At 39.6% G+C, this 19,095-nt stretch overlaps 1 protein-coding gene across 1 annotated transcript in view; it reads left to right on the top strand.

Moving 5' to 3' along the window:
• Positions 1-17,746, top strand: part of LOC110586898 (butyrophilin subfamily 1 member A1-like) — a 28,720-nt gene extending 10,974 nt beyond the window's left edge. The window contains exons 3-9 of the mRNA XM_021697204.2: positions 13,195-13,476; positions 13,594-13,761; positions 14,128-14,148; positions 14,232-14,258; positions 15,051-15,077; positions 15,597-15,623; positions 17,091-17,746. Of these exons, the coding sequence (XP_021552879.2) occupies positions 13,195-13,476; positions 13,594-13,761; positions 14,128-14,148; positions 14,232-14,258; positions 15,051-15,077; positions 15,597-15,623; positions 17,091-17,746 (1,208 nt within the window). The remainder of the gene's footprint in view (positions 1-13,194; positions 13,477-13,593; positions 13,762-14,127; positions 14,149-14,231; positions 14,259-15,050; positions 15,078-15,596; positions 15,624-17,090) is intronic.
• Positions 17,747-19,095: the final 1,349 nt, after the last annotated feature.

The raw sequence follows: 19,095 nt of genomic DNA, 5'->3' as shown, positions 1-19,095 counted from the left end.
AAAGGCTTGTATTGCTATATACTTTCCTCTTAGGACTGCCTTTGCTGCATCCCAAAGATTTTGAATACTTGTATTTTTATTTTCATTGGTTTCCATGTATTTTTTTAATTCTTCTTATTTTCCTGGTTGACCCATTCATTCTTTAGTAGGATGCTCTTTAGCCTCCATGTATTTGAGTTCTTTCCAACTTTCCTCTTGTGATTGAGTTCTAGTTTCAAAGCATTGTGGTCTGAAAATAGGCAGGGAATGATCCCACTCTTTTGGTACCGGTTGAGACCTGATTTATGACCTAGGATGTGATCGATTCTGGAGAATGTTCCATGGGCACTAGAGAAGAATGTGTATTCTGTTGCTTTGGGATGGAATGTTCTGAATATATCTGTGAAGTCCATTTGGTCCAGTGTGTCATTTAAAGTCTTTATTTCCTTGTTGATCTTTTGCTTAGATGATCTGTCCATTTCAGTGAGGGGGGTGTTAAAGTCCCCCACTATTATTGTATTGTTGTCGATGTGTTTCTTTGCTTTTGTTTTAATTGCCTTATATAATTGGCTGCTCCCATGTTAGGGGCATAGATATTTACAATTGTTAGATCTTCTTGTTGGATATACCCTTTAAGTAGGATATAATGTCCTTCCTCATCTCTTATTACAGTCTTTGGTTTAAAATCGAATTTGTCTGATATAAGGATTGCCACCCAGCTTTCTTTTAGTGTCCATTAGCATGGTAAATGGTTTTCCACCCCCTCACTTTCAATCTGGGGCTGTCTTTGGGTCTAAAATGAGTCTCTTGCAGACAGCATATTGATGGGTCTTGTTTTTTATAGAATCTGATAGCCTGTGTCTTTTGATTGGGGCATTTAGCCCATTTACACTCAGGGTAACTATTGAAAGATAGGACTTAATGCCAGTGTATTGCCTGTAAGGTGACTGTTACTGTATATTGTCTGTGTTCGTTTCTGGTCTGTAGTTACTTTTAGGCTCTCTCTTTGCTTAGAGGACCCCTTTCAAGATTTCTTGTAGGGCTGGTGTTGTGTTTGCAAATTCCTTTAGTTTTTGTTTGTCCTGGAAGCTTTTTATCTCTCCTTCAATTTTCAATGACAGCCCAGCTGGATATAGTATTCTTGGCTCCATATTTTTCTCATTTAGTACTCTGAATATATCCTGCCAGTCCTTTCTGGCCTGCCAGGTCTCTGTGGATAGGTCTGTTGCCAATCTAATGTTTCTACCATTGTAGGTTACATATCTCTTCTCCCGAGCTGCCTTCAGGATTTTCTCTTTGTCTATGAGACTCATAAGTTTTACTATTAGATGTCAGGGTGTTGACCTATTTTTATTGATTTTGAGGGGGGTTCTCTGTGCCTCCTGGATTTTGATGCCTGTTTCCTTCCCCAAATTAGGGAAGTTCTCTGCTATAATTTGCTCCATTATACCTTCTGCCCCTCTCTCTCTTTCTTCTTCTTCTGGGATCCCAATTATTCTAATGTTGTTTTGTCTTATGGTATCGCTTATCTCTCGAATTCTCCCCTCGTGATCCAGTAGTTGTTTTTTTTTTTCTCAGCTTCTTTATTTTCCATCATTTGGTCTTCTATATTACTGATTCTCTCTTCTGCCTCATTTATCCTAGCAGTTAACGCCCCCATTTTTGATTGCACCTCATTAATAGCCTTTTTGATTTCTACTTGGTTAGATTTTAGCTCTTTTACTTCTCCAGAAAGGGTTTCTCTAATAACTCCCATGCTTTTTTCAAGCCCAGCTAATATCTTTAAAGTGATGATTCTGAACTCTAGATCTGACATCGTACTAATGTCTGTATTGAGTAGGTCCCTGGCAGTCGGTACTACCTCTTGTTCTTTTTGTTGAGGTGATTTTTCCGTCTTGTCATTTTGTGTAGAGGAGAATAGATTAATGAGAGAACAAAATGCTAGCAGAGTAACAACGTCCCCAGAAAATATACTCTAAACAAATCAGAAAAGACCTGAAGCAGTGGAAAAAGAAACGGAAAGAGAGAAAAAAGAAAAAGATAAAGATAAAGATAAAAACAAAAACAAACAAAACAAAACAACAACAACAAAAAAACCAGAATGTGATCAAATATGATCAGGCTGGTATATAGATCAGTGCCACACACTAGATTTGGGGGGTATTTTGGTCTTTTAGGAGAAAGTGCCTCCCGAAATTTTAAAGAAAGAAAAACTTATATATGTACAAAAATAAGGGTTGATATGATGAAGGGATGGAATATGACTGTAAAGATGGAAATTATAAAAAATTTTATAAAAGGAATTGATAAGAAGTTGTTTGAAAAAAGAAAGAAGAGGATTAAAAAAAGAAAAAAGAAAAAAAAAGGGAGAGAATGTGATCAGGCAGGGGAATAGAAAACACCATATACTAGAGATTTAGGGTATATTTTAATCTGTTAGAAGAAACTATCTCAAAATTTTAAAGAGAGAACAACTTATATATATATGAAAAAATACAGGTAACTACTATGAAGGGATAGAATATGACTCTAAAAATGAAAAATAAAAATGTTTTTTTAAAAAAAGGGATTGATAAGATGTTGGTTGAAAAAGGGAAAAAGTAAAATTCAAAAAAAAAAAGGAAAAAAGACAGTTAAAAAAAAAGTTAACTTTGAAAGACTAAGGAAGCATGGTAAAAAAAGCCATGAATTCTATGTGCAGTATTCCCCTAGCGCTGGAGTTCTGCCATTCTCATTGATCGGTAAACTTGGTCTTGGCTGGCTGTTCTCACTGATCTTCTGGGGAGGGGCCTGTTGCCATGGTTTCCAAATGTCTTTGCTGGAGGTGGAATTGGCCCACCCTTGCCCCCTCCCGGCTATGTAATCTGCTCGGGTTTGCTCTCTGGGGCTTTTGTTCCCTGCGAGCTTTCTGTACAGCTTTGGAGGTGGAGACTGAAAATGGTGGCCTCCCAATCTCTGCCCCAGAGGAGCCGAGAACTCAGGGCCCCGCTCCTCAGTGAGCCCCCAGAGAAAAGCCGTCAGTCACTCCTGTCTCCCCAGTCTCTGGCTGCACTCCGTGCTCACCCGGCCTGTGACCGCGCGTTTCTATCTCTGGCACCCGACCCTGGGTGGAGTCTCCAAACCCAGCAGATCCCTGCCGTGCACTCCCGCGTGGCTCCTCCCGGGGGAGGAAGGTGAGTCTCCCCGGATCTGCCGCTTGTTGGGTCCCTGCTGGAGGAGCAGTGGCCAGACTGTGCCACGGATCACGGTTTATGGCAACCCCAAGCTGAGAGCCCGCGCCTGGGCTCTGCCTCTGCAGCCGGCTTCCCTGCTCTGTTACCTGGGAGCTCTGCCACACTCAGGCACCCCTGGTCTTTCTGTGACCCCAAGGGTCCTGAGACCACACTGTCCCGGAGGGTTCCACCCCCCGCTTAGCCACCAGAGTGACGTCCCTCAGCGGAGCAGACTTTTAAAAGTTCCGATTTTGTGCTCCGTGGTTCTATCAGTTGCCAGAAGCAGCCGACGGAGACCCCTCCCCCGCCATCTATCCTCCCAAATATCGCTTCGGATTCACTTCTCCGCACTTCCTACCTTCCAGAAAGTGGTCGCTTTTCTGATGAAGAGTTGTTGCTATTCTTTTCTTCAATCTCCTGTTGAGTTTGTAGGTGTTCAGAATGGTTTGATCCCTATCCAGCTGAATTCCTGAGAGGAGACAAAATCCAGGTCTCCTACTCCTCCGCCATCTTGCTCTGCCCCCCACCGCAACCAAGATTTCTTTATCTAGCAAGGCTGTCATTCAGAATAGGAGAGATAAAGAGTTTTCCAGAGAAACAAAAACTAAAGGAGTTCATGACCACTAAATAAGACTTGCAAGAAATTTTAAGGGGGGGCTCTGGAGAAAAAAAAAAAAAGCAACAAAGAATAGAAAGGACCAGACAACAACACTAGAAACATTAATTCTACAGGTTACACAATGACACTAAATTCACATCTTTCAATAATCACTCTGAATATAAATGGACTAAGTGTGCCAATCAAAATACATAGGGTATCAGAATGGATTAAAAAAAACAAGATCCATCTACATGCTGCTTACATGAGACTCATTTTAGACCTAAAGACACCCCCAGATTGAAAGTGAGGGGATGGAGAACCATCTACCAGACTAATGGACATTAAAAGAAAGCCTGAGTAGCCATACTTATATCAGGCAAACTAGATTTTAAAACAAAGACTGTAACAAGAGATGAAGAAGGGCATTATATCATAACAGAGGCTATCCAACAAGAAGATCTAACAATTGTAAATATTTATGTCCCTGCTTGGGAGCACCCAAATATATAAATCCATTAATAACAAACATAAAGAAACTCATTGATAATAATACAATAATAGGAGGGGACTTTAACACCTCCATTTACAGGAATGGAAAGATCATTTAAGCAGAATATCCATAAGGAAACAATGACTTTGAATTTGAATGACATACTGGACAGATGGACTCAACAGATGTATTCAGAACATGTCATCCTAAAACAGCAGAATATACATTCTTCTCGAGTGTACATGGAACATCCTCCTGAATAGATCACATACTGGGTCACAAATTAGCCCTCAACAAGTACAAAAAGATCAAGATCATGCCATGCATATTTTCAGACCACAACACTATGAAACTGGAAGTCACCACAAGAAAAAATTTAGAAAGACCTCAACTACATGGAGATTAAAGAACAGCCTGAGAAAGAATGAATATGTTAATCAGAAAATTACAGGAGAATTAAAAAAAAATAAATGGAAGTAAACGAAAGGAAAGCATGGAAGTCCAAATCCTTTGGGATGCAGCAAAGGTAGTCCTAAGAGGGAGGTATATTGCAATACAGGACTACCTCAAGAAGCAAAAAACTCTCAAATACAAAATCTAACTTTACACCTAGAGGAGCTAGAAAAGGAATAGCAATAAAGCCTAAAGCCAGATGAAGAAGGGAAATAATAAAGATTACAGCAGAAATAAATGATATACACAAACAAAAAGAAAAAAAAGAATAGAACAGATAAATGAACCTAAGAGCTGCTTCTTCAAAAGACTTAATAAAATTGATAAACCTCTATCCAGACTTATCAAAAAGAAAAGAGAAAGGATCCAAAGAGATAAAGTCATGAATGAAAGAGGAGAGATCACAACCAACACCAAAGAAATATTAGAGAATACTATGAAAAATTATATGCCAACTAAATGGGCAATCTGGAAGAATTGGACAACTTCCTAGAAACTTACAAACTACCAAAACTGAAACAGGATGAAATAGAAAATTTGAACAAACAACCAGCAAAGAAATTGAGTCAGTAATATAAAATCTCCCAACAAACAAAAGTCTTGGGCTGGATGGCTTCCCAGGAGAATTCTACCAAACATTTAAAGAATTAGTATCTATTCTTCTGAAACTTTTCCAAAAATAGAAATAGAAGAAAAACTTCCAAACTCATTGTATGAGGCCACATTACACTGATCCCAAAACCAGACAAAGAACCCACTAAAAAGGAGTACAGACCAATATCCCTGATGAACATGGATGCAAAAATTCTCACCAAGATACTAGCCAATCAGATCCAACAGTACATAAAAATGATTATTCACCACGACCAAGTGGGATTTATTCCTGGGTTGCGGGGGTGCTTCAATTCAGAAATCAATCTGAATTGATTGATTTAATGTGATAGAGCACATTAATAAAAGAAAAGACAAGAACCATATGATTCTCCCAATTGATGCAGAAAAATCATTTGACAAAATACAGCATCCTGTCCTGATTAAAACTCTTCAAAGTATAGGACAGAGGGAATATACCTCAATATCATAAAAACCATCTATGAAAAGCCCACAGTGAATATCATTCTCAATGGGGAAAAACTGAGAGTTTTCCTTTAAGATCAGGAACAGCACAGGGATGTCCACTCACCATTATTGTTCAACATAGTACTAGAAGTCCTAGCCTCAGCAATCAGATAACAAAAAAAATAAAAGGTATTCATATTGACAAAGAAGAAGTCAAACTCTCTCTCTTCACAGATGACATGATACTTTATGTGGAAAACCCAAAAGACTCCACCCACAAATTACTAGAACTCATACAGCAATTCAGCAATGTGGCAGGATACAAAATCAATGCACAGAAATCAGTGGCATTTCTATACACTAACAGTGTAACTGAAGAAAGAGAAATTAAGGATCAATTCCATTTACAATAGCACCAGAAACCATAAGATACCTAGGAATAAACCTAACCAAAGAGGTAAAGGATCTATACTCTAGAAACTACAGAATACTTATGAAAGAAATTGAGGAAGACACAAAGAGATGGAAAAACTTTCCATTCTCATGGATTGAAAGAATAAACATTGTGAAAATGTCTATGCTGCCCAGAGCAATCTACACTTTCAATGCCATCCCCATCAAAATACCATCGACATTTCTCACAGACTGGAACAAATAATCCTAAAATTTGTATGGAACCAGAAAAAAACCTGAATAGCCAGGGGAATGTTGAAAAAGAAAGCCAAAGCTGGGGGCATCACAATGCCTGACTTCAAGCTATATTACAAAACTGTGATCATCAAGACATCTTGGTATTGGCACAAAAACAGGCACAAAGATCAATGGAACAGAATAGACACCCCAGAAATGGACCCTCAACTCTATGGTCAACTAATCTTCGACAAAGCAGGAAAGAATGTCCAATGGAAAAAAGACAGTCTCTTCAATAAATGGTGCTGGGAAAATCAGACAGCCACATGCAGAAGAATGAAACTGGACCATTCTCTTATACCACACACAAAAATAAACTCAAAAGTGGATGAAAGGCCTCAATGTGAGATGGGAATCCATCAAAATCCTAGAGGAGACTATAGGCAGTAAGCTCTTTGAGATCAGCCACAGCAACTTCTTTCAGGACACATCTCTAAAGGCAAGGGAAACAAAAGCAAAAATGAACTTTTGGGACTTCATCAAGATAAAAAGCTTCTGCACAGCAAAGGAAACAGTCATCAAAACTAAGAGGCAACCCATGGAATTCCCATTGCAAAGATATTTGCAAATGACATTACAGATAAAGGGCTGGTATCCAAGATCTATAAAGAACTTCTCAAACTCAATACCCAAAAAACAAATAATCCAGTCAATAAATGGGCAGAAGACATGAACAGACACTTCTCAAAAGAAGACATACAAATGGCTAACGGACACATGAAAAAATGTTCAACATCACTAGCCATAGGGAAATACGAATCAAAATCACAATGAGATACCACCTTACACCAGTTAGGATGGCAAAAATTAACAAGACAAGAAACAACAAATGTTGGAGATGTGGAGAGAAGGGAACCCTCTTACACTGTTGGTGGGAATGTAAACTGGTACAGCCACTCTGGAAAACAGTATGAAGGTTCCTCAAGACGTTAAAAATAGAGCTACCCTATGACCTAGGGATTGCACTACTAGGTATTTACCCCAAAGATACAGATGTAGTGAAAAGAAGGGGCACCTGCACCCCAATGTTCATAGCACAAAGGCCAAAGTAGCCAAACTGTGGAAGGAGCCGAGATGTCCTTCAACAGATGCATGGGTGAAGAAGATGTGGTTCATATATACAGTGGAATATTACTCAGCCATCAGAAAGGATGAATACTTACCATTTGCATTGACATGGATGGAATGGGAGAGGATTATCCTAAGTAAAATAAGTCAAGCAGAGAAAGACAATTATCATATGGTTTCACTCATATGTGGAACATAAGGAATAGCATGGAGGACCACAGGGGAAGGGAGGGAAAACTGAATGGGAAGAAATCAGAGGGGGAGATGAACCATGAGAGACTCAGGACTCCAGGAAACAAACAGGGTTACAGAGGGGAGGTTAGGGGGAGGATGGGGTAACCGGGTGATGGGTATTAAGGAGGGCACATGTGGTAATGAGCACTGGATGTTATACTCAACTAATGAATCGTTGAACACTACATCAAAAACTAATGATGTACTATATGTTGACTAACTGAACATAATAATAATAATAATAATAAATTATGAAAACAAAACAAAACTGAAGGCATCACTATCCTGGACTTCAAGCTCTATTACAAAGCTGTAGTCATCAAGACAGTATAGTACTGGTTTTAAAATAGACACATAGATCAATGGAACAGAATAGAAAACCCAGAAATGGACCCACAACTATATGGTCAACCAATCTTCAAGAAAGCAGGAAAGAATAGCCAATGAAAAAAAAGACAGTCTCTTCAACAAATTGTGTTGGGAAAACTGGACAGCAACATGCAGAAGAATGAAACTGGACCACTTTCTCACACCATACACAAAACTAAATTGAAAGATATGAATTTATTGCCATTGTATTGCCTGTAAGGTGACTGTTACTGTATATTGTCTGTGTTCCTTTCTGGTCTATGTTACTTTTAGGCTCTCTCTTTGCTTAGAGGACCCCTTTCAAGATTTCTTGTAGGGCTGGTGTTGTGTTTGCAAATTCCTTTAGTTTTTGTTTGTCCTGGAAGCTTTTTATCTCTCCTTCAATTTTCAATGACAGCCCAGCTGGATATAGTATTCTTGGCTGCATATTTTTCTCATTTAGTGCTCTAAATATATCATGCCAGTCTTTTCTGGCCCGCCAGGTCTCTGTGGATAGGTCTGTTGCCAATCTGATGTTTCTACCATTGTAGGTTACAGATCTCTTCTCCCAAGCTGCTTTCAGGATTTTCTCTTTGTCTCTGAGACTTTTAAGTTTTACTATTAGATGTCAGGGTGTTTACCTATTGTTATTGATTTTGAGGGGGGTTCTCTGTGCCTCCTGGATTTTGATGCCTGTTTCCTTCCCCAAATTAGGGAAGTTCTCTGCTATAATTTGCTCCATTATATCTTCTGCCCCTCTCTCTCTTTCTTCCTCTTCTGGGATCCCAGTTTTTCTAATATTGTTTCATCTTATGGTATCACTTATCTCTCGAATTCTCCCCTCGTGATCCAGTAGTTGTTTATCTCTCTTTTTTTCAGCTTCTTTATTTTCCATCATTTGTTCTTATATGTCACTAATTCTCTCTTCTGCCTCATTTATCCTAGTAGTTAGAGCCTCCATTTTTTATTGCACCTCTTTAATAGCCTTTTTGATTTCGACTTGATTAGGTTTTAGTTCTTTTATTTCTCCAGAAAGGGTTTCTCTAATAACTTCCATGCTTTTTTCAAGCCCAGCTAGCATCTTTAAAATCATCATTCTGAACTCTAGTTCTGACATATTACTAATGTCTGTATTGATATGGTCCCTGGCAGTTGGTACTGCCTTTTGTTCTTTTTTTTTTGAGGTGATTTTTTTCCATCATGTCATTTTGTCCAGAGGAGAATAGATGAATGAGAGAACAAAATGCTAACAGGGTAACAATTTCCCCAGAAAATAGACACTAAACAAATCAGAAGAGACCTGAAACTGGGGGGAAAGAAAGGGAAAGGAAGAAAAAAGAAAAAAAAAAAGAAAAAGAAAAAGATAAAAACAAACAAAAACAAACAAACAAAAGGAAAAAACAGAATATGATCAAATATGATCAGGCTGGTGCATAGATCAGTGCCACACACTAGATTTTGGGTGTATTTTGGTCTGTTAGAAGAAAGTGCCTCTCAAAATTTTAAAGAAAGAAAAACTTATATATGTACAAAAATAAGGGTTAATACGATGAAAGGATGGAATATGATTGTAAAGGTTAAAACTATAAAAGATTTTATAAAAGGAATTGATAAGATAAAGTGTTGGTTGAAAAAAGAAAGAAGAGGATTTAAAAAAAAAGGGGGGGAGAGAATGTGATCAGGCAGGAGACTAGAACAAAGCCATACACTAAAGATTTAGGGTATATTTTGGTCTGTTATAAGAAACTGTATCCCAAAATTTTAAAAAGAGGACATCATATATATATATATATATATATATATAAGGGTAACTACTATGAAGGGTAACTACTATGAAGGGATAGAATATGACTCTAAAAATGAAAAATAAAAAAGATTTTTTAAAAAAGGGATTGATAAGATGTTGGTTGAAAAAGGGAAAAAGAAAAATTAAAAAAAAAGAAAGTAAAAAAAAATTTACTTTGAAAGACTGAATAATCATGGTAAAAAAGCCATGAATTCTATGTGCTGTATTCCCCTAGCGCTGGAGTTCTGCCATTCTCATTGATGGGTAACCTTGTTCTTGGCTGGCTGTTCTTGCTGACTTTCTGGAGGAGGAGCCTGTTGCCATGGTTCCCAAATGTCTTTGCTGAAGGCAGAATTGCCCCACCCTTGCCGGTCCGGGCTAAGTAATCTGCTCGGGTTTGCTCTCCCTAGCTTTTGTTCCCTGCAAGTTTTCCCTTCAGCCTTTGAGGATGAGAGTGAAATGGTGGCCTCCCAATCTCCTCCTGGGAGGAGCCGAGAACTCGGGGCCCCACTCCTCAGTGAGCCCCCAGAGAAAAGCAGTCAGTCACTCTCATCTCCCCAGTCTCCAGCCGCACTCCGTGCTCACCTGGCCTGTGACCGAGCATTTCTATCTCTGGTACACAACCCCGTGTGGAGTTTCCAAACCCAGCAGATCCCTGCGGTGTGCTCCCACACCACTCATCTGGAGGAAGGGGAGTCGCCCCAGATCTGCCTCTTGTTGGGTCCCTGCTGGAGGAGCAGTGGCCTGACTGTGCCACAGATCACGGTTTATGGCAACCCGGAGCTGAGAGCCTGGGCCTCAGCTCCGTCTCTGCAGCCGGCTTCTCCGCTCTGATACCTGGGAGCTCTGCCACACTCAGGCACCCCCCGGTCTTTCTGTGACCCCGAGGGTCCTGAGACCACACTGTCCTGCGAGGGTTCCATCCCCCGCTTAGCCACTGGAGAGACATCCCTCAGCGGAGCAGACTTCTAAAAGTCTGATTTTGTGCTCCTCAGCTCTCTCACTTGCCAGAAGCGGCTGACCAAGGCCCCCTCCCCTGCCGTCTATCCTCCGGAATATCGCCTGGGATTCACTTCTCCACAGTCTTACCTTCCAGAAGGTGGTCACTTTTCTGTTCAGAGAGTTGCTGCTATTCTTTTCTTTGATCACCTCCTTAGCTCGTAGGTGTTCAGAATGGTTTGATCCCTATCTAGTTGAATTGCTGGAATCCGACGAAATTTAGGCCTCCTACTCCTCTGCCATCTTGCTCCTCCCTCCCAACCTTTATCCATCTTCTTTATGTATAACTTTATTAAAAAGAATCCAAATCGATTAGGTCTTGAAGGAAAGAGTGACAAACTCTCCTGAACCATGTTACTGAGATCGCACTCTAGTATCTTCCTAGTAGGAAGTCATAGTTTTTCACAGTTCCAGACATAACCTCACATAAGTCACGTCATTTTTTTCAGTACTTTTCCCATATCCATTCATTGACTGATGTATATAAAGTCCAACCTTTAGAATATATAATAGTGATAGATATATATCTATATATATATATAATAGATATATAATCTATATATCTACACTTATCTACCATTCAGTTAAACTTTGCCTAGTACAGCTGCTTCTATGCTCAGGAGCATCTCTTTCTGTTCTTCTCTCTCTCTTTTTTAAATAATTATTTGTTCATTTGTCAGAGAGAGAGAGAGAGCACAAGCAGGGGAAGCAGCAGGCAGAGGGAGAAGCAGACTCCCCACTGAGCAAGGAGCATGATGCGAGACTTGATCACAGGAACCTGGGATTATGACCTGAGCTGAAGGCAGATACTGACTGAGCCACCCAGGTGCCCTGTTCCTCTTTCTCAACATAGGTATAGTTTTTGCTTATTTCACCTTGGAGCTTCATTTGTTATATTCTTCCAGGAGATACAAGATCTATTTTTGTCTATTAGTATTTGCTTCCTAGGCCTTGACTGTTGCATTTTGCTCATGACCAGTTTCTTTTTTTTTTCCTCTTTGATATCTTTTTTTTTCCTATTTCCTCTTAACCTCCTTTTTTATTGTTTTTTTAATCTTAATTCAAGATAGTTAACATACAGTGTTATATTAGTTTCAGGTGTACAATATATAGTGATTCAACAATATAGATTCAATAATTCTATACATTATTCAGTGTGCATCATGGTAATCTCCTTCATCTATTTCACCCATCCCCCCCAGCACACACAACCCTCTGGTAACTATCAGTTTGTTCTCTATAATTAAGAGTCTGTTTTGCTTTTGACCAGTTTCACTCACTTCTATTAATTTCCTTTGTTCAAGAGAGTTGGCAGCTCCCTCCAGCAATTCTGAAGATTGTCTTTCAGATTGCTTTCTGTTTTTTACAAGTGTGTCCCTCCCAAGCAGGTCAGGATCTGATAGTAAAAATTATTAGCGGCATTATAATTTTTAGCCAAAAAAAGACAAGATCTCTGAGATTTCTAATATATTTTCTATATCTGAGGAATCAGAGTAGGACTGAGCTGGACCTAAGAGGATCCATACCATGAGATATTAAGTTTTAAAAGGACAAAATAATATATAGCCTTAGAAGCCAGGATAGCCATTATTCTCAAAGAGACAATGGATTCTTCTAGCATTCTAGTAATGTAATGTTTTAATATGGGTGCTGGTGATATGGATCCACTAGTAGACCCAGCCTGTGCAAAATTGAAGAGGAGAGGTGGTGGAGAGAAAAGAAATAAATGAGAGTGGAAAAGTTAAAAAAAAAAAAAAAGATCAACTCCTTCATGGAATAACTTCACCTGGCTACCTTCATCTTTTAGCTATTCTCTACTCAGGGGAAGAAAAAAAATTTGGAAAACATGCAAAATGAGATTGTTTAAGGAAGTGACTACAAGAAGACTCAATTTAATCACAGAAAGGTAGTCTTCCTTATAACTTCAATATGTGGAATAGATAGATATAGGACAGATATATAAATATTGGTGTTTTCCTGAAAGAACTTAACATTGGTAAAATTTACTCTGCCCTTTTCCTTTTATGGCCAATTGCAGATATGCAGATCTGCAAAAGTGTAGAGCAGATGTGGTAGGCATCAGTATGGAGTCTAGTATCACCTTCAAATCTCTTGAGATTTAGCCACAGTTACCCATTTATCTCATGAGAGAAGAAAAGAAACCCTCTCTTCCCGCCAAGAATGATGGTGCTTTGTCCATATCCCCACACTGTAAAATTAGGGACTCTGGATCAAAGTCGTCCAGGTCTCAAATGAATGACTTTCTCCTTTCCAGGTCTGGGTTCTGGTCCTCGTATTTTCATGGTGGGTCCAGAAGATAAAGGAATAAGGCTGACATGCACAGGCAAGGGGTGGTTTCCCCAGCCTGAGGTAAAATGGACAGATGCAAGGGGAGAGAAGATACCATCTCTCTCTGAGGATGAGACCCAAGATGATGATGGGTTGTTTCAAATAGAGGCATCCCTCATTGTGAGAGACACTTCAAAGACAAAAGTGTCCTGCTCCATGAAGAACCCCTTCTTTGGACAAGAGCAGGTGGAAACCATTTCTATCCCAGGTCAGTGTTGCTCATTTGGGGGACAGGATAGGTGTGAGGAGGGGATATTTAGGAATTGGGATGGGATAGGATTGGTTGGTAATGTTTTTAATCAGGTTTTGGGGGCCTCTGTATCAGAATCCTTCTTCCCTAGGACCTCTCCTTGGAAGGTAGCATTTGCTGGGACTTTCTTCATACTTGGGATTTTCCTGGGTGCTGTTGTGTTTTTGGCTTGGAAAGAACGACAGGAGAAGAAAAGAGTACAGGAAGTCCAGGAGGAAAAAGAGAAGGAAAGTGAAGCCAGAGGTAAAACTGAATCAGACTGGGTGGGATCTGTGAACTTATGGGTTTGTTAGCTGTGCATATGGATGGAATCTGTTGGAACAGAGAGACATGAGTGTACTTAGTTAGAACCTCAAGACCTCCAGTAAGACATGGAGTCAAGGGCCTTTATGAGAAAAATATTATAATAATAGAGTCCAATGGAGAGAGAAAATTCATTGGTATAAACATGGAGTTAGGAAAAAATGGTTGTAGTAATTCTCAGGATGAATTTCTTGATCTAGGTATATGGAAGTAGCATTCAGGATCTGGGCTTAGGTAACATAGTCTAGAAAATAAACCTTGGACTTGTTTTCTATAAAATGTTTTGTTATTTTCTTTCCTTTTTAGAATCGCTTGAGAAAGAGCTTGGTAAGTGTTCCATTTTTCTTTGTTCTGGTAGATGTACTAGAAGCTATGTACTTTGCATCTCACAGGTTGTTATTCCTTTTCAGTCAGAAGGAAGCAGTTGTATCAGCAAGGTGAGAATATTGATGTTATAGTTGGACCAACCATCTCATCCCTCTGTTTTGATCATCTCCTGTTCACCTTGCTAGTGAAGGAGGGCTTCCCCACCCTAAATAGGGTAAGATGTTTAGACACATGGCACCCAACACTGGACATATGAGCTTGACAGCAGTTTATTAACCACCTATACTCACATCCTGGGGGAGGAGGGCACCACAAGCCATGCAGGACCACATGTTGCACTTGTGAACAGAGTGAACCAGCAGGGGCTGAGGGAGGCAAGCTTTTTAGTAACCACAAGATGAGGTGCTACTGGTTTCTGTGGAAGTATGTGATTGGCTTGTTTGAGTAATTTCGCAGGCTGACAGGGAGGTTGAGGACCAGGTGGGGTTCAGCTGGCTCAACTGATAGGAAAATTAGTTGAGTATGGAGTTTCTCCTGCTGGGTGGAGGCATATCTGGTGAGAGCAGGGGAGCTTACGGGCGTTTAGAGCCCTTTGAAGTTCAAAGACGTCAGGTAGCATATGAAATTTTAGGCTTTACAGTACACTCTCACAAAGTTTATCTTCTTCTCTCCCAAAAGAATCAGAACCTAATATTTTATCACAGATATGTTAGTGGAATGTGGAAAATGTGAGAAATAGAATAGATTAAAGAAGAAAAATACCCCAGAATTGTCATTGAAGTGATGAATACAGAAATATAGCACTATCATAAATCTTCATATTTCACATGGCTGCAGCAATTTAATACTCTGGAGTGAAGGTCCTGTGAATGGGAAAATCTAATTCCTTTGTTTTATTTCAGACTGGAAAAAAGCAAATTTATATGCTGGTGAGTAATTGATGTTGTCTTGGGACTTCAGGCACCCCAGGATTTCATGAGGCACTTCCAGAGCATTTTTCAGAGATGTGCTATATTCTGGAAATTTTATTTTGATTGTGGGAGTCCAAACAAATAAGGGAATAAGGGTAAAGCATCACACTAGTTGAGAAGACATGTTCTTTTTTTTTTTTTTTATTTAAGAGTCAGCTTTTTTTTTTTTTTATTCTTATGTTAGTCCCCATACATTACATCATTAGTTTTAGATGAAGTGTTCCATGATTCATTGTTTGTGCATAACACCCAGTGCTCCATGCAGAACGTGCCCTCCTCAATACCCACCACCAGGCCAACCCATCCTCCCACCCCCCTCCCCCCCCAGAACCCTCAGTTTGTTTTTCAGAGTCCATCGTCTCTCATGGTTCGTCTACCCCTCCGATTTCCCCCGCTTCATTCTTCCCCTCCTGCTACCTTCTTCTTCTTGAGAAGACATGTTCTTGATGTATTTTCCCATGTGATTTTTTTTTTTAGACTGGAGAAAGGAACAATTCAAAGCAGGTGAGTGACTTTATCATTTTGTCCCACATAATCTCTCTTCTACAAATGAGAAACTCTTACATTTATATAAACTCCCAATAAAACCTGGTTGGTTTTCCATTCATGGCTTTCAGTTCAGTCTCAGTCTCATGCTGAAATGTGAACAGATTTCTTACTTTCTGATATCATTCATTCATTCAGCATTAATTTATAGAACTATTTATTCAAGGCCAAATAAATAAAGCCAATCTGATCTCTGACTTCATGGAAAAGTACATGTACAGATTGTAATGAAGGTTATGAAGGAATAAGAGATTTCCATGAGAAAAAAAAATGGTGGATTGAAGGAATTTCCCTGAGGAACTGATTTTTAATCTGAAACTTAATTGATATGGTGGATTCATTTGAATAACATTGCAAGAGCAGTTCGGTCAGAAGGAAGTCTGTTACACTGGCCTGAGACTGAGAAGAGCTTGTTGTATCTCAGTGTAAGTGGAAAACCATCTTAGAATCTTTCCAGAATTATTAGTTGATTATCAGTTTCTAGTGCATGCTGCTTTGCTCTGAATATCTCTGCATCCACAAATATTTCCTAGTTAATTTAATCCTCCAAAAATTAAAGCACATTCTACTACCCCCACATACAAATTCTTATGAGAGAAATTCTAACTATTGAAGATGTTTGATTTGAGAAGAAACAGATTAATTACTGCTGGTATTAGTACTATTGCTGCTATTACTGCTGGTATTAATGTTACTATAACTATTGGAAGCTAAAAAAAAATTGGCAAGTGTTCATCATGGGCAAGACATAGTTGTAAGTTCTCTACACATTATCTTGTTTATTTCTCACAATAGTCCTATGCTGAGGTATCATAATTGCATATATCATTATGAAGGTAAAGTTGAGGATGAGAGAAGCAAAGTAACCAAGATCGCACTTACTAAGGATAAAGTGATTATCAAAATGCCTATCTTTCTGACTACAGAGCCTAGGATTTCAACCATTAGAAATCTAATAAAAGTACATGAGAAGTGCGTGACTTAATAATTATGTAGTAAATGATACCAAATGAAAATGATACCAAAGAAGCTTAAATGAAAGTAGATACACTGTGATTGGACTCTGACAGGGCTTTATTATTAAGAGCAAGCAGTAAAGTGAAGACATTAGAGGGAGGCTAGAGGGACCCCATTCTGAAATGCCTGACTCTGGGAATCTTCAGGTCAGGCAGACAGCGCTCTTGCCTAGATGGTCTCAGCCCATCTGGAACAAATGGTTGCTCAAGCTCGTCCAGCCTTGGCCTTCTATGATATACACACATATCTCCTGTGTATGGACACAGGACAAACCATAAATTGTTTTACCTCCTCTTCTGTAGCTCTCCCTCTTATTTTCCTTCTTTCTCCTTTCCCTGTATTTGCATCTTTCCTAAGGCCAGCCAGTCTCCACTGCGGAATGACCTATTTTTCCCCCTCTACCTGCAGTTGCTATTACTCTGGATCCAGACAGTGCTCATCCCAATCTCATCATCTCTGAGAATAGAAAACAAGTTTCTTTAATGGAAAATGTTCCTCAGAACTGTGATGCCTCAGTATACCAAGGACAAGAGGAATCTGAAGCTGTCTTCAGTGTTCTGGGCCAAAATTACTTTAACACAGGGAGACATTACTGGGAGGTAGAAGTCAATATTGGGATAGAAGCCGGACCTGAAACTAAATGGGCTGTGGGTGTTTGCTTAAATACAGTAAAAAGAGATAAGTGGTTTGTAGAATGTCCAGAGAAGAATTTCTGGGTGATAGCATACGAGAAAGGAGAAGTCAAGGTTCTCACCTTCTCAGAGTCACTGTCACTGAGGCAGCATCCTCAAAGGATAGGAGTTTTCTTGGACCAGGAAGATGGAGATGTGTCATTTTACAACATGGTTGATGGGTCGCACATCTTTTCCTTTACCGGAATCACCTCCTATGGGACCCTCTGTCCTTATTTTAGGCTTCAGGGTGCTGGCACATCTGTGACCATCTACTCAACTTCAGATTGCACTGAAAATTGTCCTGATTTTTCTCCAAATACCTCTGTAACTCATTTAAGGAGTGGTGACATGGGTATCCCTCAAGAAGCTAAGCGTCTATTACCTCCATAGGAAGTGAAGTGTCAGCGCCTCTGCCACTCCTGCTCAGGCTTCTTATGGTATGTTCTCCAAGAAAGCTGTCCCTGTGTGGAGAGTAGGTCAGCTTCACTAGGTATGATTTCAGCCCCTTTCAAAGAGGCAAAGGTAGAAAGAGAAATGGGACAACTGAAAAATGTCTGGGGGAATTTCCTCTTGTGTTGTTTTTGGGGAAATACAGTGTCTTTTTGGGCAGCAACAATTTGTCACAAGAAAATTCCAAACAAATGCCTGGTCTCTCTTCTGTTCTGGTACTCAGTGTGTATTGAAGTAAATATTTTTAAAACTACATTTAAAAAGAAAAATCTCTCTTCCCACTATTTTTGTTATCAAATATGAAGGAGGGGTGGTGTTTGAAAGGAAGAATCACAGTTGAGTGAATTCTTAATGCATGTTACTACTATTGTAGATACACAAATGTGTTCAAGTCTTGTGAAAGTTAAAAGTTCAGCTGGCCCTTTCTTCAGGTTCATGTCCACCGACCTCAAAACCTGGAGTTTGCCATGCAGTGGGGAGGACTGATGTAGAACTATATACCATTTGAGCAGGAGCCCAAGGCTTCTGTGAGGGAAGCCACACATGCACACACACACACACACACACACATACACTTTTTTTTTTTTTTAACAAATTCTCACTGGTTAGCAAGTCCTGAATGTGTCCTATGTGAATATGTGAATGAAGAAAAAAATTGATGTTGTAATTTATACTTTCAGAGAAAAATATTCAAATAAGAATGAAGAAACGTCTGGAGGCTTCATGGAAAAAGTCACTGCTAACACTGACATTTCTTTTTTTCCTTTCAGACCATCTTCTTCCCATTATTGAGGGTTTCTTTGCCTTTAGTGCAACTAAGGCTTCACTATGCTTATGTCTTCAAGGATATAAAATATGAGCTTCTTCTGTTAAATGGGTCCCCTCTTCCTGGATATAGAAAAATCCACTTAGATTTTTCTACACTATTAACAGTTTTTTGTTTTTGTTTTTTTTGACAGAGAGATAGAGAGAGAGCACAAGTAGGCAGAGTGGCAGGCAGAGGGAGAGGGAGAAGCAGGCTCTCTGCTGAGCAGGGAGCCGGACGTGGGGCTCGATCCCAGCACCTCAGGATCATGACCCGAGCCGAAGGCAGCCGCTTAACTGACTGAGCCACGCAGGCGCCCCTATTAACAGATCTTTAAACCATAAGTCCCATTATCAACCTCTTTTGGAAGATGTATCTTCTTAGCAAAATTTCACTGACACACTAAGTGGTAAAACCAGTATTGGAACCCAGGAAGAATGAAGCCAGAGCCCAGAATATTAACTTTACTGACAGGAAAGGGAAT

This window comes from Neomonachus schauinslandi, chromosome 8, assembly GCF_002201575.2.
Source record: "Neomonachus schauinslandi chromosome 8, ASM220157v2, whole genome shotgun sequence".
NCBI lineage: Eukaryota > Metazoa > Chordata > Mammalia > Carnivora > Phocidae > Neomonachus > Neomonachus schauinslandi.
This window is presented reverse-complemented; position numbering and strand designations above follow the sequence as displayed.